Source organism: Dermochelys coriacea, chromosome 1, assembly GCF_009764565.3.
Source record: "Dermochelys coriacea isolate rDerCor1 chromosome 1, rDerCor1.pri.v4, whole genome shotgun sequence".
NCBI lineage: Eukaryota > Metazoa > Chordata > Testudines > Dermochelyidae > Dermochelys > Dermochelys coriacea.
In genome coordinates this window covers 338,755,630-338,776,396 of record NC_050068.2, presented here as the reverse complement: position 1 = coordinate 338,776,396, position 20,767 = coordinate 338,755,630, and the positions used below count along the sequence as shown (strand labels likewise).

Genomic DNA, 20,767 nt, shown 5'->3' with positions numbered 1-20,767 from the left:
AAAGATGCCACAGAAAAATGATCTCCAGGTTTTCAGGTTAAGCATATTTTAACTATTTATGGAATATAGTTTTAAGGCTACCTGTTAAAAGGATCATGAAATTGACAGGATCATCAATCACCACAACCCACAATTTTTCTGTCATAAGGGTTTTCTATAGCATCTGTCACCAGACTAATACGTACAAATAATACAACAATGCGCCCATACTTGGTTTTTGCTCTAGTTTAATCTGTATTTCAAACATTTTTTATTTTTGAAACAAAATAATGATTTAAAAAACTGCATTTCAATACACCACAGATATTATGCCTTGTGATAATTATGATGAGCATCCCCATTCTTCCAATTTTTATTTAATATGTTTATTTTCTTTCATTCTGTATAATTTTCCTGCACTGGAGTCAATTACCCAGCCTACCCTTACAGATGCCAGAGTCAAAAGAGGTAACCCCTCCTCTGTTTAAAATGGGAAAGGATGCAAGTAAGGTTAAAGATAAAATTACTCAATCCCACACAACTAGTTTCAAATGAATTCACTGTCCACAGAGATAACCACTGTCACAGTGACTACCATACCACAGTTAAAATTACTTTGCTTCTGATCAGAATATGTCTTTAAAGGGGTAGAGGGCATTTTCTCCAAATTGTGTTCATTTCAATACAGTACATGATAGTTACTGTGAATTTCACACACACACACACACACACACACTTTGAAGCATAAGTAAAGAGGACAGAAGATTTATTTAGGATGATAGAGAGTAATGGTAGAAAATTAAAGAGGCTAAATATTAGGAAAGACTTCTTGGCAGTGAGAACTATTAGACTCCACAATAGCCTCCCAAAGGAACTGGTAAAAGCACAATCGCTTCAGACATTTAATAAACTGGACAAAGGACTAGAAAATATACAGTCATGCTCCAGCAAAGGTAAAGGGCTAGATGATGCAACTGGTCTTTTCCACCCAGGGTTAGACTCACTATAGCCATGAGTTAGCATAAAAGTTACATTAATAGCAGCCCAAAATTATATCAGGATAGCCACATCTGAATCCAAATTGGTTCTTAAGTAACAGTGTTGAGTATTTAAAGAGCTGATTTGATGGGAGTTCTCATCCATTTTATAAGCAGTGGATTTTAAAACAAATGATTTTTAAAATTACAAAAATAGAAGCCTTTACTGTAGTTAATAGGTTAAAAATATGCCAAGTATATATTAGCTAATTGTTAAACTTCAGTACATTCATATTACAATATTTTGTATGACTAATTTGTTGTAAATGAACATCCGGGACAAGTATTTGGATAAATTCTAACAAAAAAGCAATGCACATTTGTGAGGACCATGGTTTCTGATCAGGGAAAACAATACTCAAGTACACATTTTTCTAACTGCCATTCAAAAACTGTTCTAAAGATTAGTTCTTTCTCCTTTTACAAGCCGCGCTCGTACCATCCAAGTATCCTAAAAAAAAAAAAAAAAAAAAAAAAAAAAAAAAGCAAAGAAAGAAGAGCTTATTAAATAAACCAAGCCACAATGTTTACTTCTGAATAAAGCAGAAGTTATTTTCTCTACTTACCTACATATTTTAAAAAACAAAGTACAGTATCAACAGAATTATTGATCTTCCCTTCAAATCCATAGGCTCTGAACACATTAATAAATTATAATGCAACAAATGGTAAAGTTAAACAAAAATATTGAAGATCACCAAAAAGATGAATTCATTTGTGAGATTTATATGAATTGCATGATGCATAAAAGGCAATCAAGAAAGGCAGCAACAGGAAGAGATACACAAACAGCACTACACTGAAATTATCGAACCAAAACCAAAAAGCTGTCACATTATAAAATAATGTGCCTGGCTAGCATCATCCTTGTATTGCAAATGGAGCAAGCCAGATGACAGGGAAAAACAAACATTCCTTCTCATTTTCTTGTACACATTATATTATGCCTCCTTAACACATTTTCAATTGCTCCTATCTTCTCTACAATTCAAAAAGCACACTGGATTTCTCAAAGTCCATCTACAGCTGGCAACGAACATTACGTAGGCATGCAATCCTTCTACTTATGCACCACACAGAAAGCAGGGAGGGAATAGATTTAAAACAGAATTCAGTGGACCAATATCAACCATAAATAGGAACTTTCACACTTTGCTATCACAAAGCAATCATGATAACCAATGAAAAGAGTCACAGTGGTGCCAACTGACAAGATAGCATGGGGGATGAGTGATGGGCTGAGGCTGAGCACAGAACTGAGCTATTAAATCAGCTTCAACTGCAGTTCTGATAGCAACTCACTCTTGCCCTGGGCAAGTCACGAAACCTCTCTACCTCAGCTTCTGTATGGGAATGGAGGATGCTGTGTGGATTAGTTAGTTCATGCCTGTAAATGCTTTGAAGATTAAAAATAAGTGCTAAGCATTCTTCAGAGAAAGTTTAAAATCTGATTAAAACAGACAAAGTATGATGTACTCCTGGGGGAATTCTGTGCCAAAAAATTAAATTCTGCATATTTAATTTGTCAAAATACAGTATAATCACACCAGTTTCAATTATTTTGGTAATTTATTTAAACTACAATACAGGAAATAGTCACAATAACTATCCAGTATTTCCTAAACACATGAAAGTTAAGTTACAAATACTTGGTAACCCATACCCTGCCTTCCAGTTATAATCCTGACTGGCTACTTTGGGAAGTGCTGATTGTCCTGACATGTTACTGACTGCCTGATAAACGTTTTATCTGCCCTCAGTCATTTTTTTTTTTTAAAATGGGTAAGTAAAATAGATCCTGAGTTGTAACCAAGGTGACACCCTGGCACGGGGGGGGGAGGGGGGGGGAAGCAAGAAAGCACATAGATCTTCTTAGCAGAGGATTCCCTGATAAAATGTTTACAATAAGGCTCCTTTATACCACTCGGGCAATGTAAAGGAGCCTTAAAACGTTTACATGTGTTTTGTGCTCCTGGGGGAATTGAGTAAGAATGGGAACAACTAACTAACAATAGGATCATTAACACCTACGTAGGCAGGCTGCTACATTTCTGCTCTCTCTCAGGGGACAGAGCCTACCTCAAGCCCAAAACCACTAGTCCTCCATGCCGGATGTGTGAGAGGGACAGAGTGTCTCACTTGCACGCACAGCCCCATCCCCGGGCACTGATTAATGTCTTCCCACACACGCCCAGCGCGCACACATCCCCACGCCCTGCCGTTACACCTCTGCCATCTGCTCCAGGCGCTCAAACAGATGCGCCTGGTTTGCCAGGGAAGGGGCACATGTCAAACGCAGATTTTGTTGCTTCCCCATTTTTCTGTGGGGAAGCAAAGAAATCTGCAGATCATATGAATTCTGTGCCTGCGCAGTGATGCAGAATTCCCCCAGGAGTAACAGTGAAATGCGCAGAGCTAATTTAGATACAAAGTGTTATCAATGTAAGCAAGCAAACTGTAGAAATTGCTCATTTAAACAAGCAACTGTTCCTACATTAACACGCAAAATATCAGTGTATAACTAGTAATGCAGGAGTCATAGGCAAAGCAGACTTATGCTTTTCTGATAAATATATTTAAAAATCTGTCCCTAGATACTTAGGGGCCTAAAGATGCAGAAAGGCACCTAGTGAGATTTTTAAAGCACATAGAAACGCACCTTTCTGCCTAAATACCATTGATTTCTAATAGGAGTTAGCAGCTTTTGAAACGAGTCCACTAGGTGCCTAAATAAATAAATACACACACACACATATATTTTAAATCTAACCTCCAGATACTATATTGATTGGTCGTTTAAAAATGCAGTAGATCTGAGTTTGGAAGATTAGGTGGCACCAAAACCCAAGTGATAGTTGGATTTAACCCCCTCCAGTTGTCACCCCACTGTAGAAACCAGATTTTTATGCTGCGGATTTGAGAAGAACTTGCTGCATTCATTATTTTTGGAATGGATCAGAGCACAAAGGGTCACCTCCCATGCATCCACTGCCTCAAAATGCCACAAGTTTAAGTGATTACTACTGGATTATATTAAAATGAGTCAATGTTTACCATCAGATATATGGGTGTAGGTACTGATTTCAAACAGGAGTCACACCCATTACCTAAAGACAGAATTTTGCTCTAATTCTATAATCATGCTCTAATCTTATTATTGTTCTGAACATAGTAGCATTCAGCCTATTGCTAATGAGTACAAAAATTGCATCTGCAAATTAGGAGGGCAAGTACCTTCCAGCTGCTAATGTCCATTCTGTGCAGTCCACATGTAACTGAGAAGAGCTTTAAGTTTAATTTTTAGATATTCACCCACACCATTAATCTTAGAAGGAAGAGTGTGGCTAGCAATATGAAATCTGTATCCACGCTGCCATATACTGGGTCATCTCATTAGCACACTATCATCTCCCAAGGTAGCTCTGCCATTCCACACAAAACAGTTAAACCAGTTAAAGAGAGGTGCTTTAATAAAAAGGTGTAATGAAGAACAACTAATCTGCCAGCCACCATAACAACTGTCTTCCAAAGGAAATCAAGATTCCCCGCCCCCCAGATAAGTATCTGCTTAGACCCAGGATCAGTCCTACATAAACCCACAGTGTTATATATGATTGGATGGGTTGATGCAATTAAAATTGCTTATGAATTTAATTATAAAAAGCACAAACTCTCGCAAGCAGCAGTAAAGAGATACTTATAAAAGTAAAATGTAACTAACCTTTCGCTGTGTAAATAGGGTTAGCGTGTAATATACTGTTGTTGCAGGACACTTAAGCTTACCTTCAGAGCGATAGGCGTGCTCACACCATATTTTCTTTGTGCAATTTCTACAACTTCTTTCTCAATGTTTTCTTGACTAGTGCCCTTGACTTCAATATAGTGGCAACCTGCACTAGCATAGTGACAAGATATCGCCTGCATGAAGGAAGTCAGGAATAAATCACAGTGTAGCTGTTAAGTGAAGAACTGTTGATCAGTGACATGTATTAACACACCACTATCTTAAATGCAAATATCACCATTGTAACCAAATTTGAATATTTTCTCTGTTTCTCATGCTTTTGGAAATGTTCACTTGGAAAAAATTTTGCTAGAGATTCACAAAGAAAACTTGCACAATAACGTAAGCTTAATGAATCACTTTCTCCATCTTCTCCTCACTCATACGGTGAGGTCAAAGCACCCATTTTATGATATCGCACATGATAAAGACCTGACTATGACTTCTCTGAAAGGGTAAGTAGAAGGAAAACTGGACTGGGAGAGAGAAAGAAACAAGGAAAAACACAAAGCGCGCTAGCAAAGAGAACTGCTTTTTTCCATATTGTTACACAATCTTGTGTGTTGATCTCATGAGATCTCAAACTTAAACAGAATTGTGTTGGATGGGTACTTGGATAAGAAATCTCCAAGGAAAACCCAAGTTTCTATGCTGCTGATGGAATTGGAGTAGTGATAGTTTTATGCTCTGTGTAAGTTCAAATGTTTCTCTCTCACCAACAGAAGTTGGTTCAATAAAAAAAAGATACTGCTTCACTCACCATCTCTCTATTATTATGGGATCAACACAGCTATAACATTGCATATTACTCTTCCTTCTTATTTAGCCCTGAAGGAGGCTAATGGAAGGTGTTAAACAAGAATCCTCATAACACTCCAAGTTTTTATTAAAAAAAAAAAAAAAAACAATTTATAACTATTGCTCCATTTTACTAAAATGGAAGTCAATGGGCCTGATTCTCAGCTAGCGTACATAGGCACAATCCCACTGTCTTTAGTATAGCTATGCTGATGTACACAAGACAAGGAGACGACCACCACCACTAAGTCCAGCAGTGAGAGATGCAGGATCAGGCCCTTCTTTGTAAGTTCTTTGTCCGATTCTACTCTCAGGTCAGGCCTTGTCTACACTACAGGGGTAAGTCGACCTCAGCTTAACGTAGCTGGAGTTGACATAGGTTAGGTCAACTTACTGCAGTATCTACACGGCGCTGGGTCTACAAGAGATGCTCTCCCATCGACTTACCTTACTCTCCTCATTCCAGTGGAGTACCGGAGTAGACAGGAGAGTGCTCTGTGGTCGATTTAGCAGGTCTTCACTAGACCCACTAAATCGACCCCCAATGCATCGATCACCACAGTAATGATCCCTGGTAAGCGTAGACATGTCCTTAGAGTGAAGTGCAGTGTAACTCCATTTACTTTTTCTGTAAAGTGTTATGCCATGTATACAGGTAATTAATAATTAAATTATGTTGTTAATAATCAGATTACAGTGGCCTCCAGTGCTCAGAAAAGAGAATGACAAAAATTTCATTCACAGCTAGTCAGGACAGAGGAAGAGACCTTGTTTTTTTGCTTCTGCATAAGAAGAATCCAAAACTGACCACCATCATGTTTAAGGTCCTGATTAAGGAATGCACGTGCTTAATCACTTCCCTGTGTCAGAGCTGGAACATACACCTACCAGGAAATCTAACTCAGGTTATATAATTTTTCCAAAACTAGTTATCCAAGATTAAGTATCATTACATCAAAATTACATCAGAAATCTATAAAACCAAAACAAAATTACAAAAATCTATTTCATATGCAAGAGACTATGAAGTCTCCATAAATTTGGAGGGAGTCTTAGTGTTATGCAATCTGTTTTAAAACATGTTCAATGGCTGTAACTTGAAATGGTTTCCTACCTTCCGGAAGCCTTGAGTTCTGTTCATTCCAGAGCCATGAATCAACAAGGGATGGAAGAATACTGTGTCTCCCTTCTCCATAACAAGGTGAACCCTGGAATTTTTGTTGTAATCACGCACCCCATGGTACATCTTGTTAACACCACCCTAAAAACAGAGTTTATGTCATGGGATAATTATTAAAACGTACACAACGTACACAAAAATCTGCGCTGTTCAGCTTTCTTTCAGATAACAATCCAAAGTATGCAATATGCCTGCCTAAGAGTCTGCCTATTCGCCTTTGAGTGTTCTCACCCCTAAAAGCCCAAATCTAGCTCAGCTCCTAAGGGTATGTCTGCACTGCATTTAAAAACCCATGGCTGGCCCATGGCAGCTGACTTGGGCCCCAGGGGCTCGGCCTAACGGGCTGCTTAACTGTGGTGTAGACTTTTGGGCTTGGGCTGGAGGCCAGGCTCTAAGACCCTGCAAGGTGGGAGAGTCCCAGCCCAAGTCAGAACATCTACACCACAATTAAACAGCCCCTTAGTTTATCCCAAGTCCAAGCCAGCTGGCATAGGCCAGCCATGGCTTTTTAATTGCAATGTAGACAGTCGATAAGTCAGAATTTACCTGCTGCTTTTCAGATTCCAATATCCTAATCTGAATTCCTTGAACAAACAAACAAGATTCTAGTCTTACATGACATTCACATTGCACTTTCTTAATTTGCTTTCTTTTGACCTATAAACACCTTACTAGTCCCTCTGAAATGTTCACTTCATACAACTATATTTGATGCCATATTGTTTGTTTTCTGCTTTAAAAGAACAGATTGGAATGAGCGGTCAGTGTGATGGAAAAGGCTTGTTACATGCACATGCACACACAGTGCGTGTCTGAAATGTAACAATGCACCATATAATTCAAAGTTCCTGACCCACCACAAAGAACTCTGGTGGATTTGTGTTAAAGTTTGCAAAAAGGGCATTGATCCAGAAATGAATGATGTCCGGTACTATAGTCTTATACCAGGATAAGGACTCTGTTGTTAAGGGAGCACTCTCCCAGATTTCAAAGGCTATGACTTTGATTTGAATAAAAGCCATGAAAAATTCCAGCCAAAGGATAGCATGTGTGCGCGCGTAACAGGAAAAGTCTGCTAAAGTTCAGTTGGTCTTTTATTTATACTAAACAAGAAAACAACTTTTTGCTTTGAGAAAATGTTCTCATCAAGAACATTACTCAGATAAGAAAAAAAAAAGCTTAATTTTCAAACTTCAGCTTGTACATCACCCTAATGAGAAATGCACACTGCTAAGATATAAAAATAATTACATGGATATGAAATGGATGTGTGGTCCCAATTGCCTTAGGAAGATAAACATGTACTTACAGAGCCTTTTAGGCCCTAGATTCTTTTGTATATGCTAGACAAGTTGGGTGAGGTAATATACTTTATTGGATCAACTTCTGTTGGTGAGAGAGACAAGCTTTTGAGCTTACACTGCTCTGTGAAAGCTCGAAAGCTTGTCTCTTTCACCAGCAGAAGTTGGTCCAATAAAGTACATTGCCTCACCCACCTTCTCTCTCTCTAATATCCTGGGACCAAACATTGCATCCATATCTGCTAAACAGCTTGTCATAAATATAAAGGGAAGGGTAACCACCTGTCAGTATACAGTGCTATAAAATCCCTCCTGGCCAGAAGCAAAACCCTTTCACCTGTAAAGGGTTAAAATAAGAACCTCACTGGCACCTGACCCAAAATGACCAATGAGGAGACAAGATACTTTCAAATCTGGAGGGTGGGGTGGGGGGAACAAAGGGGTGTCTGTCTGTATGATGCTTTTGACGGGAACAGATCAGGAATGCAGCCTTACAACTCCTGTAAAGTTAGTAAGTAATCTAGCTAGAACATGCATTAGATTTTGTGTTTAATGGTTGGTAAAATAAGCTGTGTCTTTTTGTAATGCAAGGTTTTGCCTAGAGGGATTCTCTATGTTTTGAATCTGATTACCCTGTAAGGTATTTACCATCCTGATTTTACAGAGGTGATTCTTTTACTTTTTCTTTAATTAAAATTTTTTAAGAACCTGATTGATTTTTTCATTGTTCTTAAGATCCAAGGGTTTGGGTACATGTTCACCCGTACCAACTGATGAGGATTCTTATCGAGCCTTCCCCAGGAAAGGGGCTGTAGGGCTTGGTAGGATATTTTGGGGGAAGATGTCTCCAAGTGGGCTCTTTCCCTGTTCTTTGTTTAAAACGCTTGGCAGCACACGGTTCAAGGCCAAGGCAAAGTTTGTACCTTGGGAAAGAAGTTTTTAACCTAAGCTGGTAAGAATAAGCTCAGGGGGGTCTTTCATTGAGGTCCCCATATCTGTACCCTAGAGTTCAGAGTGGGGAAGGAACCTTGACGCAGCTTGACAGAGGTTAATGGTCTGTCCAGACGTTGTGACAACGGAGTGCTGGGAGAATAACCTCAATCCTCCAGAGGTGGCTGCATAGCTCATACGTGGCCAAACTCCTCTCCATCCCCAGGGACAGAATCTCTGACACTAACACACCCAAATGCCATGAAACATCATCAAGAAGTCAATAAGCAATCATAATGCCTTCTCAATATTTGCATATGGGTAGGCTCCTTCCATTGCTCTACTGTTTGCTGGACTGACCTTGGATAAGTCAGCCTAGTGACCAGCTGGCTTGTGCAGCTGCATACGGTTCACGTGAAGCACACATATTACAATCATTATTACTTTGTTTGCAGAAGCACCCACAACAAGCTAGCACTTTTCAGATACAGAGGAAGTTAGTCCCTGCCCGAGTAAGCATACACTATCACGAGGTTAGACGTGGAAAAACTTCAAAGCCTTTTCATGTCTCTGACCAAGAAAGAATATTCATAATTGCCTGGTAAAACTTGACTAACTTTCACCAACTCTGTTGTGAACCATAAAACAAATCCCCTCGCCTCCGCCAACTCCAAAATGCAGACCCATTAATCCCACATATAGACCTACCTCCCAATCAGGGTAATCGTGTTGCTTCAGGGAACCCTTGTGTGTTCCTGGCAAAACCACCAAGCAGCCATTGCTGCGATCTATCCGCTCCATGGCAGTCCAGGCACACACAATGAGATCTGCAGGCCGGAATGGAAAATAGTGCAAATCTTGATGCATGGGATGGCGAGAGCTCTTCTTGCCTGCAATAAAAAGAGAAGAGTCTGAATCAGAAAAAAAAAAATTAAATGGTTTTAAACTAAACAGAGATTCAGATTTTAAACTGAACACTGTTCAATTCCACTGAGGGGACAGGGCATGCTGCAAGATTTAGTCTTGCTCTGCATTTGATCAAAAGAACAGCTGTATTTAGGGGACATCAGAACAAACACTGAAATCCATTGCATTTCCAACAGGTTACTTCTGCCTTTGCTGCTTATTAATTTTATTAACTTTTTTTTAAATTGTTGTTTGTGCTGTTTAAATAGCATTCCACATGGAGCAAGGCTATCAACCATCTACTATGTTTCTAAACTCATTTGGTAGCTCTTCTGTATTTTTAACTGGGGTGAGAGCGCTGATGGTATGCATGAACTAAATATTTTAATCTTTTGACATAAATCAATATCTGCTGAAAATACAAAGCAAGATCATTGTGAATAATAAAAATAGCATATAGCTGAATATTATGAAGCCATAATAGTGTATCTAAAGTATTCCAAACCTCAGTATCTCATAGATTTTAATGCCAAGATTTTCAAAAAGAGGAGCCAAAAGTTGGGCTTCTAAATCCATATTTTGGCACTTAAATAAATGTCCAGATTTTCAAAAGTTCAGAGCACCCAACAGCTTCCACTGAGGTGAGTATCTACACGTCCAAACTAAATTTGACATATCTAAACTCTCAGTCCAAAGAGAGCATATGTCGTATAGATGGACACTCTTCCTCTATTCTGTTCTATTGAGGTCAACGAGAGCTGCTTAGTACTCAGTGCTGTTGAAAGCCAGGCTGCTAAGAGCTAGATCCTACAAAGAGCCATGCATTCACTACATGAGACTACTGACATGCTTAAAGTTAGGCATGTATACATTGCTGAATTGGAGTCTAACAGCCAGAAAACGAAACAGCCTACTTTATTTTCATTGTCAAAATGAATTTTATTCAATTTTCAAAATTATTTTGGTTTGAATAAAATAGGGTAACATTTTTAATGTCTTAGAAATTGTTTTGTTCTGTGGGTTGTTTTCTTTTTTTTTTTTTTTTTTTTTAAACTAGACCATGTCCCCTTTATACAAAATCATATTCCTTTTTCTTCCTCACACAAGTGCCCCTTACCAGAATCTGGAGGTTTATTTATCAACATCGTGTGCATGGCCATGATGTTTGGTCCTGTAAAGCACTCAACGTATTTTAGGATCTAAGGTAAAGAATATATATATTAGAAAAAAAGTTATATGTTTATGCTGCAATATATATATATTTTGTATTACAATCAAACCAAAATTGATCATATCATATCATGCAGGCCAAATATACACTACAAATTTTTTCCTGCATAACTATGTTGGTCAGGGGTATGATGAGGTGTGCTTTATGACGGACATACCTGAGAGAGAGAGACAGACAGTGTGTGTGTGTTGGAAAAGATATGTAAAAGCAGTTTTGCCACTATAAAATTGCATCTACACTAGGAACACTTTGCTGAGTCTGGCATACCAGTATAGCTATACCAGCAAAGCATTCCTAGTGTAGAACTAGCTGCAGTGTCTGCTGCTATGAAAGTGGCTAAGAAAAAAAGTGAACTCACATATACTTATACCTGGCTAAAGCAAAGACAGAAGAACTATAACATTCTGTGCATTTATCTATTCTTTTCTAAGAGAGTCTGCAAGATAAGTGTCTTTCAAAAGCAACATTTTCTGGTTTTAGGTTGCTATGTGCAATACAATCTGATTACAAAGTGAGGATTTATTTATATAGCAACTGCACTTCAAGCAGACTAATTTATTTTCCAAAAATTACTTCCATACTCCATCATCCATTGCCACGGACATACACGTGAAAGAGGAATGTGAGGAACAGCGAAAAACGTTCACAAGAATTCCTTCAAGCTATTTGAGCATTAACATAAGCTTTCTAAACTGTACAATGCCTTAAGTTAAGCTGCATCTAAACATGAAAATTCAGTCAGTTATTCCGAGAATTCACACAGATTCCTCGTTGTTTTAAGAAAAATTATAGGAAGTGATTTCAGTTACTTTTCATGGGCAATTACTTAAACATACACCAGGGTTTTTCCCTTTTTACCTGAGGCATGGTACAATATCTGAAGAGCTCTTCATCTTCCTGAAAATCCTGTACTTTAGTAACTGCTTTTTGATCTGGAACAAACTCTGATTTAGCAATGGCCACATCCCTCATTATGATTAAACCAGGCACTTGTACCTCCTTTTTACAGATCTTTGCAAACTGATTTCTAGGGGAAAAACACAAAAAACAGTTAAAAACCATTTCAAAACACACATTCTACTATTTTACTATACCAAAACATTTTTATTAAATGAAGCAATAAGTTATTTGTTAATAAAATGCTTCCATTTTAGGAGAACCCAAGTTCATGCTGTTTTAAAAAGCCTCACAGCATTACTAAATATCAATATGATTGCGTCTAGCCAAACAGCTGTTCTGTACCTGAAACGCTCAATGTCTTCACCAGAAACCAGGTTTTTAATGAGCAGGTAACCATTTTCATCATAAAAGTGCCTCTGCTCTGGAGTTAAAAGGTTATTGTCCAGGGTGTAACTACAAAGATAAACAAGAGAAATTATACAAGTACACGTTGTGGGGCGGGGGAGAAACAGAAGACTAAATAAAAAGCAATCTGATGAGAATTTTCTCAGCAGTGACCTGAAAGGAAGAGTACGAAGTTAACAGAATTTATTTAGTTTTCTTCTGTCAACAATTATCTGCAGACTCTCAGTAGTTAATGTAGATTAGAACAAGCCTCAAAAGACAACAAACCCCCCCCCCAAAAAAACAACACCCCACACACATTGGTCTTACAATCTGCTCTGTGAACATCAAATAGTCAGAAAAAATAATTATTATTCTCTCAACATGAAGTTTTTATCTCCAGTAGAAAAAATAATTCCTACTGTAATTTTTACTATGAGTTAATATTTGTATACAACTCCAGAGACGTGCATGATAATTTATATTGAATACATAGAAATGGCCCAGCCCTCAGAAATTTGCAGTTTTGGGTGGAACAACATGATGAGATGTAGGGTAATATGCACACAATATGCCAGAAGGAGATGTGTAGAGGAAATTAAGCTCTTTCACAAGATACACCTGTACTTTAATCCTGTTGAGTACATCCAATGCATTACATGATTTAGCACAATTGTTTTTCCTATTTGTAAATGTAAGATATTTTGAGACAAAAATTATACCTTGTCAAAAGGAGGGAGTGGAAAGGTGGTGTTTAATCTTCAATATTCTTACTCATAGAACCAGTACTTATGTAAAAAGACCCTTGAAGTCAAACTATTCACATTTTCAAGATCAAGCTCTAAGTTACTTTATTAAGCCAAATTAAACAGCTCAGAAAGTGTCCTTGCAAGATTTGAAACTATATGAGGACTTTTAAACAGGTGAATTTTAGAAGACAAGACAAGACATGGAAATAAGAATGAAGATTATATACAGATGAGAAAATAATCTTCAAATTTAATAGCAGAAAATAGTAAAATATCACTTACTGAAACTCCACTGGGTGTTTAACAGAAGCAATTTGTGCTGAAGTAGGAAATGTTGTCTAGAGTATAAATTAAGGCAAATAATAAAGTACAATAACTTGAGTATCAGATCTAAAGTTGGTTTGGAATTCCAGAATCTGATAGTTTGTTGTAATCCAGGTTCAATCTTTAAAAATGTATTTTGCTTTGGATTGTGGTCCATTTTTCCCTAGAATCCACTCCCCCTTCTTCTGTACTTTGCTTCAAGACTGTCTACTCAAAATAGAGACTACCAAGGGCCTGATCCTGCATATGCTAAAGTAAATACAAAACTCCCAACAGGAGCCAGATCAGCGTCTTAGAGCCCCATCCTGAAGTGCTCAACATCCTCAGCTCCCAATGACTTAAGAGATGAGGGGGTCTTAGCACTCCACATGATAGGGCCCTCTATGAGCATCCAATGAAGATTAATTAAGGTGAAGTAAATTTGTGATATTTTAAAAAGTTTAGCTTTAATTAGTTAATACTTTGTGATGTATAATCTGTAAAACAATTAAGCCTCACTTACTACTAAATGAGATACTACAGCTTCATTTCTGCTTATCAGACCACTGCTGAGAGATGGTTATATTTTTGTGCATATTAGTGAAGTATGGATTTGGGAAGTTCTGCTGTACCTTGGTTAGGTATTTTAATTACTCGGAGCCATTTATGTGATCAAAATTATTTATCATGATGGTGCAACTATCTATGAACTGCAAGACCGAGAGAACAAAAAAATCTTAGGTAATTTCAACCCTATGTGTGGCTTTGACAGTCCCGTAAAAGACTAATGTGAATAACCCCCAAACCATACCAATTCTAGACCCTGCACATACACTTCTCAAATACAAAACCAAATGGAACAGAATATAAAGAAGCTACAAACGGTATGTTCATCTTTAATTTGAACAATAAGACCACGTACATAATACCTTTTTCTCCCCACTTCCCTTCAGGAATGTTTTATTCATGGAAAATGCATATGTTAAACCAAATAAACAAATATCTAACACTATAGACTTCAATATTTTTTGTTTGAATTTCTGATAATTGATACCTTCATAAAACCTTCTCATTCCTAGTTTCCCCAAGTGCTCTTCACTGAGAGCAACTTCATTTAGGTTGCCTAACACTTCCCATTGTTATAAAAAAAAAAAAATCCTTGGAGCTTTGTTTTAGAAGCTCTAACACCTTCATTGTGTGAAGCGGGATTTGGAAATCTGCCAGGGGAAAAGCAAGAGAAGCACCTCTCCTGAAATTTCATTCAGATTAAGCAAAATTATGAACTGTTAAAAATCATCCTTTCCCCTTTTCTTGTGGAAGGGATTCTGGACAATGCTGGCAGCATGTCAAAATAATAACTGAACACAAACAGTCTACAGCCCTGAGCCCACACCACACTATCACCAAAAGAGCAGCACGTGTCTTACTTGGAGTAGCTGTTGCAGCAGGCGATGGATATGGGCCAGGCTGTCCCTCCCGCAGTCACACTCTCCAGACCAAGCACAAGGCATAAGCATCTGATCTTTCCCTTCACGAGCACCTCATGGGGCAATTCAACCTAGCAAGTGGGTACAGGGCTGGGCTCCCACTAGTAACCATCTCAAATGCTGGACATGGCCCCAGCAGCCCATCCCTACCTCTGAAGGTACCACATTAGGCAGAAGCCCCCCACCTCCTGGGATGGGAAGTCAGATGAGGAGAAAGAGTCAAAACAAGTATGTCTGCAGTCCATCTTCCCTTTAAGATAATGATCTTGTCCTGTTTCTAGAGCTACAGGACTAACAAGTGGTAGATTTCTATGCCACAGCGCTACCAGTTCAGGCCTCAAACCCTGCTAATAATGCATGATGGGGGGGAGGGGCAGAGTGGCACAAGAGTTCCAGTTGGACATAAGAATTTCTTTTTACTTTTTTCCTTTAATAAAAATTAAAGAAATTAAAAAATAATTTGTTTGCATTTGAAGAATGTTATCTGGGTTGCAGAGATAAGCACTCATAAGTTAGGAAAGGCAAATTTAGGCTTCCCCATGCAACCTTACTTTTGCTTCTTTATGTAGGATCATTATGATGCAGTGAATTATACAATTCACTTTTTTTCCATAGAACCCCTGCCTCAGTCAGTGCAAAGCTTGGACACACAAGGGGGCAGAATTAAAGTTGCATGGGCAATAGTAAGTGGGCATTTCCTAAATAAAATTGTGTGTAGCTTTTTTGTATGCAATAATGTATATTGTACTCCAGCTTCTTAATTCAGGTGTCCATGAGAAATCTTCTCCTGGATCGTCTCTATCCTTGAAAACCTCACTCTGGACACCATCAGGGAAAGTTCAAGGATCACAGTTTGAGAACCACTGTGCTATATAAAACCATTTAGGCACATAGAATGTAACATTCAGTGGGAATTTATCCAGGTGTTTGCCTCTCTATGATGGAGAAAAAAAATGAAGTGGGATTAATTTTAAACAAACACACCTGGACAGGACCTGAGTTTCGCACCTTTTGGGCGGGGAGGGGGGGAGAAGGAGAAGACAGCACCTCCTGCAGCATTTACTTGGGAAAAGTGACACCTTCTAAATCACTAACACCACTTTATGCAGCACCTGCATTTTTCATAGTTGTCTCTGATCCAAGTGCTGACAAAGACCCGCCTTGCTTAGCTTATAAAATTTGGCAAGACCAGAGCCTGAAGTGCTTTGGCACCAGGAGTACAAACTAAAGGATTATTACACAAAAAAAGACACATGTATACATTTGCATATCCACCAATACCAGCTCAGAATTAGGTTAGATGGTCTCAGGGCTATCTGAATCTTTCATAACCCTGGAGATGTATGATGTCACTATAGAGAGGCTTTGCCATCTTGAAGGGAATTAAAAAAAAAGAATAATGAGGAGTCCTTGTGACACCTTAGAGACTAACAAATTTATTTGGGCATAAACTTTCGTGGGTTAGAACCCACTTCATCAGATGCATGGAATGAAAACACAGGAGCAGGTATAAATACATGAAAGGATGGGGGTTGCTTTACCAAGTGTGAGGTCAGTATAATGAGAAATCAATTAATAGCAGGATATCAAGGGAGGAAAAATAAACTTTTGAAGTGGTAAGAGAGAGGGCCATTACAGACAGTTGACATGAAGGTGTGAGTAACAGTAAGGGGAAGTTAAATTTAGGTTTTGTAATGACCCAACCACTCTCAGTCTCTATTCAGGCCTAATCTGATGGTATCCAGTTTGCAAATTACAAGCTTATGCCCAAATAAATTTGTTAGTTTCTAACACAAGGACTTCTCCTTATTTTTGCTGATACAGACTAACACTGCTACCACTCTGAAAAAAAGAGAATGACATTTTCTACAAGAAGAAGCAACCTTTTAACCATGTTCAAATCCTCCACAGAAGTTTAAGATGGAAAAGAATTGCACACACAGCCAGTCCCATCCTGTTTATTTTTATTAGCCTCAACTTCCCCCACCTGTTCATTTATCTAATTCACCTGCTGGGTCATATCTTTTAGATTCTAAACTCTCTGGAGCAGACTGTCATTTGTTATATTTCTGTACAATGCCCAGCACAATAGTACTCAAACCTGATTGAGTCCTCTAGGTGACACTAAAATATGTCAAATATAATAAAATAATGGAAAATACCTACAGCATTACATCACCCCATCTATACTCAGCAGATGCAAAACTGTTCCCTACAGTATGTTTGTATGTCTAGTTTTAGACCTTTCATCAGGAATTTGTTCCTTTCTCACTCTCAGAAAGTTTCTTCTGATATGCAGCTTAAATTTCCCATTCTTAATTTAATCAAATTTTTCATATGCCATTCTAAATAATTACTATCTACCCTTGGTGTTTAGAACCTTCAGATATTTGTAGACTTCTGACGTTCTCTATCACTATCTTTTCACCAGATTATTACTCAAAAGTATGCTTCTGATCTCCCAACTTTTGCTGTGAATTTAACTGCACGTTATAGTCAAACTGCAGCAAAAACAAAGTATTTTACAATTGCTGAGTTACATGACTCTTCTGTACCTCAATTTCCATACTTATAAAATAGAGAATACTTAGTGTCTCAAAGGACTGCATGAAGGCTATTAAGTTGAAATGTAGTACATACAAAAAAAAATCACTATAAAAGCTCTCTCTCATCCCATTTCTGTTCTATACCTTGTGTTTTTCAATGTTCTAAGCGTCCCATTCACCTCCTGTGAACTTTTAAAATGTTTTTAAAGGAAGTTTGCAGAAGTATAGAACATACATAACCTGTAACCTTTCTGTGTTTGTTTCCACATGCTCATATCTCAGCATGGTCTAAGATTCACCATGAAATTTGAATACTACAGAATTTAGCCCCCCACAAACTCTTGGAAATATAGAGAAAGCTTAACATGTACAAGCCTCTTTCTTCCCCAGACTTGTGTGCATAAACTAGCATATATGTGAGCAAATCAGACAGCTGTACACAAGAACAGGAACTCCTTTGCATGGCTATCCAATTTTTGTGCACAAATAGGTTCAAAGCACCTTTGAAAATCTGACCTTTCATATCTAGCATTTAAAAAACAATTCAATTTCAAACCAATTTCAAAACAGGGGAACACACCAATGAACAGTAAGGCTGCCATGTGCCCCTTAGGAAAGCATAACAGGTACAAAGGCCAACAGCAGCTACAGGCCTGGAGTTTCAGGAAGAAAGCACAGGGAACGGGGTGTACAAGGAGGGTAACAAGCACCCCGCTCCCTGTAAAATACTCTCTGAAGCAACAAGCAACTGCGGAGAGATGATTGCAAGGGGTAAGGGCAAAGGTACCAGCCTGCAGTGGGTGGCAGAATCACTGCTATTTACCCAGCCCTTCAGCATGCTCAGCACTGTACACAGAAAGAGACATGATCCACACCCTGCAGTCTAATACAATCACCGGGCAGAACAGTGACAGTGTCTGTGGGGACACACACACAAGGGGGAGTCAACTCTGGCAGAAGGGTGGGGGGGATACACAAGGGGGAAGGCAGCCCGGGCTGAAGAGGGGACGGGGGGGGGACGGGGGAGGAGGAGGAGGCAGCCCGGGCTGAAGAGGGGACGGGGGGGGGGGACGGGGGAGGAGGAGGCAGCCCGGGCTGAAGAGGGGACGGGGGGGACGAGGAGGAGGCAGCCCGGGCTGAAGAGGGGACGGGGACGGGGGAGGAGGAGGAGGCAGCCCGGGCTGAAGAGGGGACGGGGACGGGGGAGGAGGAGGAGGCAGCCCGGGCTGAAGAGGGGACGGGGGGGGGGACGGGGGAGGAGACGGGGGAGGAGGCGGCAGCCCGGGCTGAAGAGGGGACGGGGGGGGGAAGGGAAGGGACGGGGGGAGGCAGCCCAGGGCGGGGGAGTGGGGCGGGAAGAGAGGAAGCAGCCCAGAGCCGCCCCCCCCAGACACCCCCTCCTCCGGGGACGCGGAGTCCGCGAGGGGCGGAGGGAGCAACGGGGCAGTCGAGGCTGCCGGGCCAGGGCCCGCTCTGCCGCTGCCCGGCTCGGCTCGGCTCGGGAAGGATACGAGGGCGGCAGCGCCCGTCCGGGGGCAGAGGTGCCGAAGGATCGTGCCCAGCCGGGCTGCGGACGCGGACGCGGCCTCCTCCATGACGCCGGCGGCGGGAGCGGGGACGGGGACAGGAGCTCGGCGGGACACAAGGCAGGTCTGGGGACGCGCCTCCGCGCGGGGCGGGGCGGGGCGGCGCCGGGCGGCGCCAGGCCCCGCCCACAGAGGGGCGTGGCCCAGCCCGAGCCTCACACACCGCCCCTCCCCTCAAGGGTAGCGTTACATACTGTCCGACTCTGATGATGATGGGGGTGATGGCTGCTCCTGCGCATGCGTCCGCGATCTGACCAGGCTCAGTGAGGTCTACTGAAGCCGCTGCCCTCAGTCTGCCTGCCCGCACTTACTTGCCTCTTTGCTCTGGCGAAGGGCAGGTCCCCGGGAAGTGGGCGGAGTTTGTGCAGAGACCAGGTTGTGTCTATGGGGGGGGGGTGTCCAGACAGCTGGGGGGAGGGGCAGATAGGCAGACTCAGGGTGAGGATGGAGGAGGCTGGGGTTAGGGACGGGTGAGTTGAGCTGCCAGACAGCAGCAGCAGGATCAAAGTTATCACCCTTGGGTGAGCCAGCTGCAGGGGTGGCCATATAGGGTGCGGAGACAGCGGGGTGGTTGAAGCAGCTCAGCACCCCTTCCACGAGGCTATTCTTAAAGCAGGCTGTAGCCCACGAATGCCCATCGACAGCTGCTTCGCTGGGTTGGAAATGATATTACCCACCCACCACCCTAGAACGGTTCATAATTGTCACACATGATTTTGGTGTTAAAGTAATTCCTTGTCAGTTTACATAGACGTAACATGTAGGGTGGCCAGACAGCAAATGTGAAATGTATTACCCTCCACCCGCTGGGACAGGGGTGGGGAGTAATAGGAGCATATATAAGAAAAAGACCCAAAAATCGGGACTGTCCCGATAAAATTGGGACATCTGGTCACCCGAGTAACATGTCTGCCTATAGCCTCAAAGCAGCTTGCAAATTTGACTTATCTGCTGTTCTGATTGCCTGAATGGTACTCCATTTCCTGTAAGCCATGGCAAATGTAGTTTCACTCCATTTATTTAAAAGTGGTATTTTTATGACTCATTGTCCTTAGAATAACATAATTTATCTTTGCAGTGTTGTTGTAGCCGTGTTGGTCCCAGGATATTAGAAGGACAAGATGGGTGAGGCAATAACTTTTATTGGACCGATTTGTGTTGGTGAGAGAGACAAGTTTCAAGCTTACACAGAGTTTCCTCCAGTCTGGGAAAAGGTACTCAGAGTGTCAGCTAACTAGGAGGTGGAACAGGTAGTTTAGCAAAAGTAATTAACACATATTCTAAGGGACAATTCAAACTGAAGTGGCCCGTTCATCCCTTTAGTCATAAATCAAAATAGGGGGGTTAACGGAGTACAGATTGTAGTAATAAACTATAAATTCAGAATCTTTATTCAGGCCATGATTTTTAGTGCCTAGCAAAGTTATGAATTTCAGCTCCCAGGCTCATCTTTTGAAGGTGTTGTGCAGGTTTCCTTTGAGGATATGGACTAAGAGATAAGATATACAGTGCTCGTTTTGTGACAAGCGTTCATCGACAGGTGATATGTGTTTGTCTATCATTTTTCTCAGAAAGAAAAGGAGTACTTGTGGCACCTTAGAGACTAACAAATTTATTAGAGCATAAGCTTTCGTGAGCTACAGCTCACTTCATCGGTGCCACAAGT

General features: G+C 40.5%; 1 protein-coding gene across 3 annotated transcripts; it reads right to left on the bottom strand.

The window, feature by feature from the left end:
- Positions 1-210: 210 nt before the first annotated feature.
- On the bottom strand, positions 211-19,386 carry PHYH (phytanoyl-CoA 2-hydroxylase). Of its 3 annotated transcripts, XM_038417945.2 has the most exons (9): positions 19,027-19,385; positions 13,462-13,517; positions 12,389-12,499; positions 12,005-12,173; positions 11,033-11,114; positions 9,718-9,899; positions 6,713-6,859; positions 4,800-4,934; positions 211-1,467 (listed from the first exon to the last, which is right to left on the bottom strand). In XM_038417945.2, exons 1-9 carry the CDS (start codon positions 19,108-19,110, stop codon positions 1,414-1,416), a joined length of 1,020 nt encoding a protein of 339 aa, XP_038273873.1. In that variant the 5' UTR covers positions 19,111-19,385; the 3' UTR covers positions 211-1,413. The 3 variants fall into 3 exon arrangements, with proteins under 3 accessions (XP_038273873.1, XP_043354292.1, XP_043354296.1); XM_043498357.1 differs by lacking the exon at positions 13,462-13,517 and having other exon boundaries at positions 19,296-19,386; XM_043498361.1 differs by lacking the exons at positions 13,462-13,517; positions 19,027-19,385 and adding an exon at positions 14,910-15,350.
- Between the last annotated feature and the right edge of the window lie 1,381 nt (positions 19,387-20,767).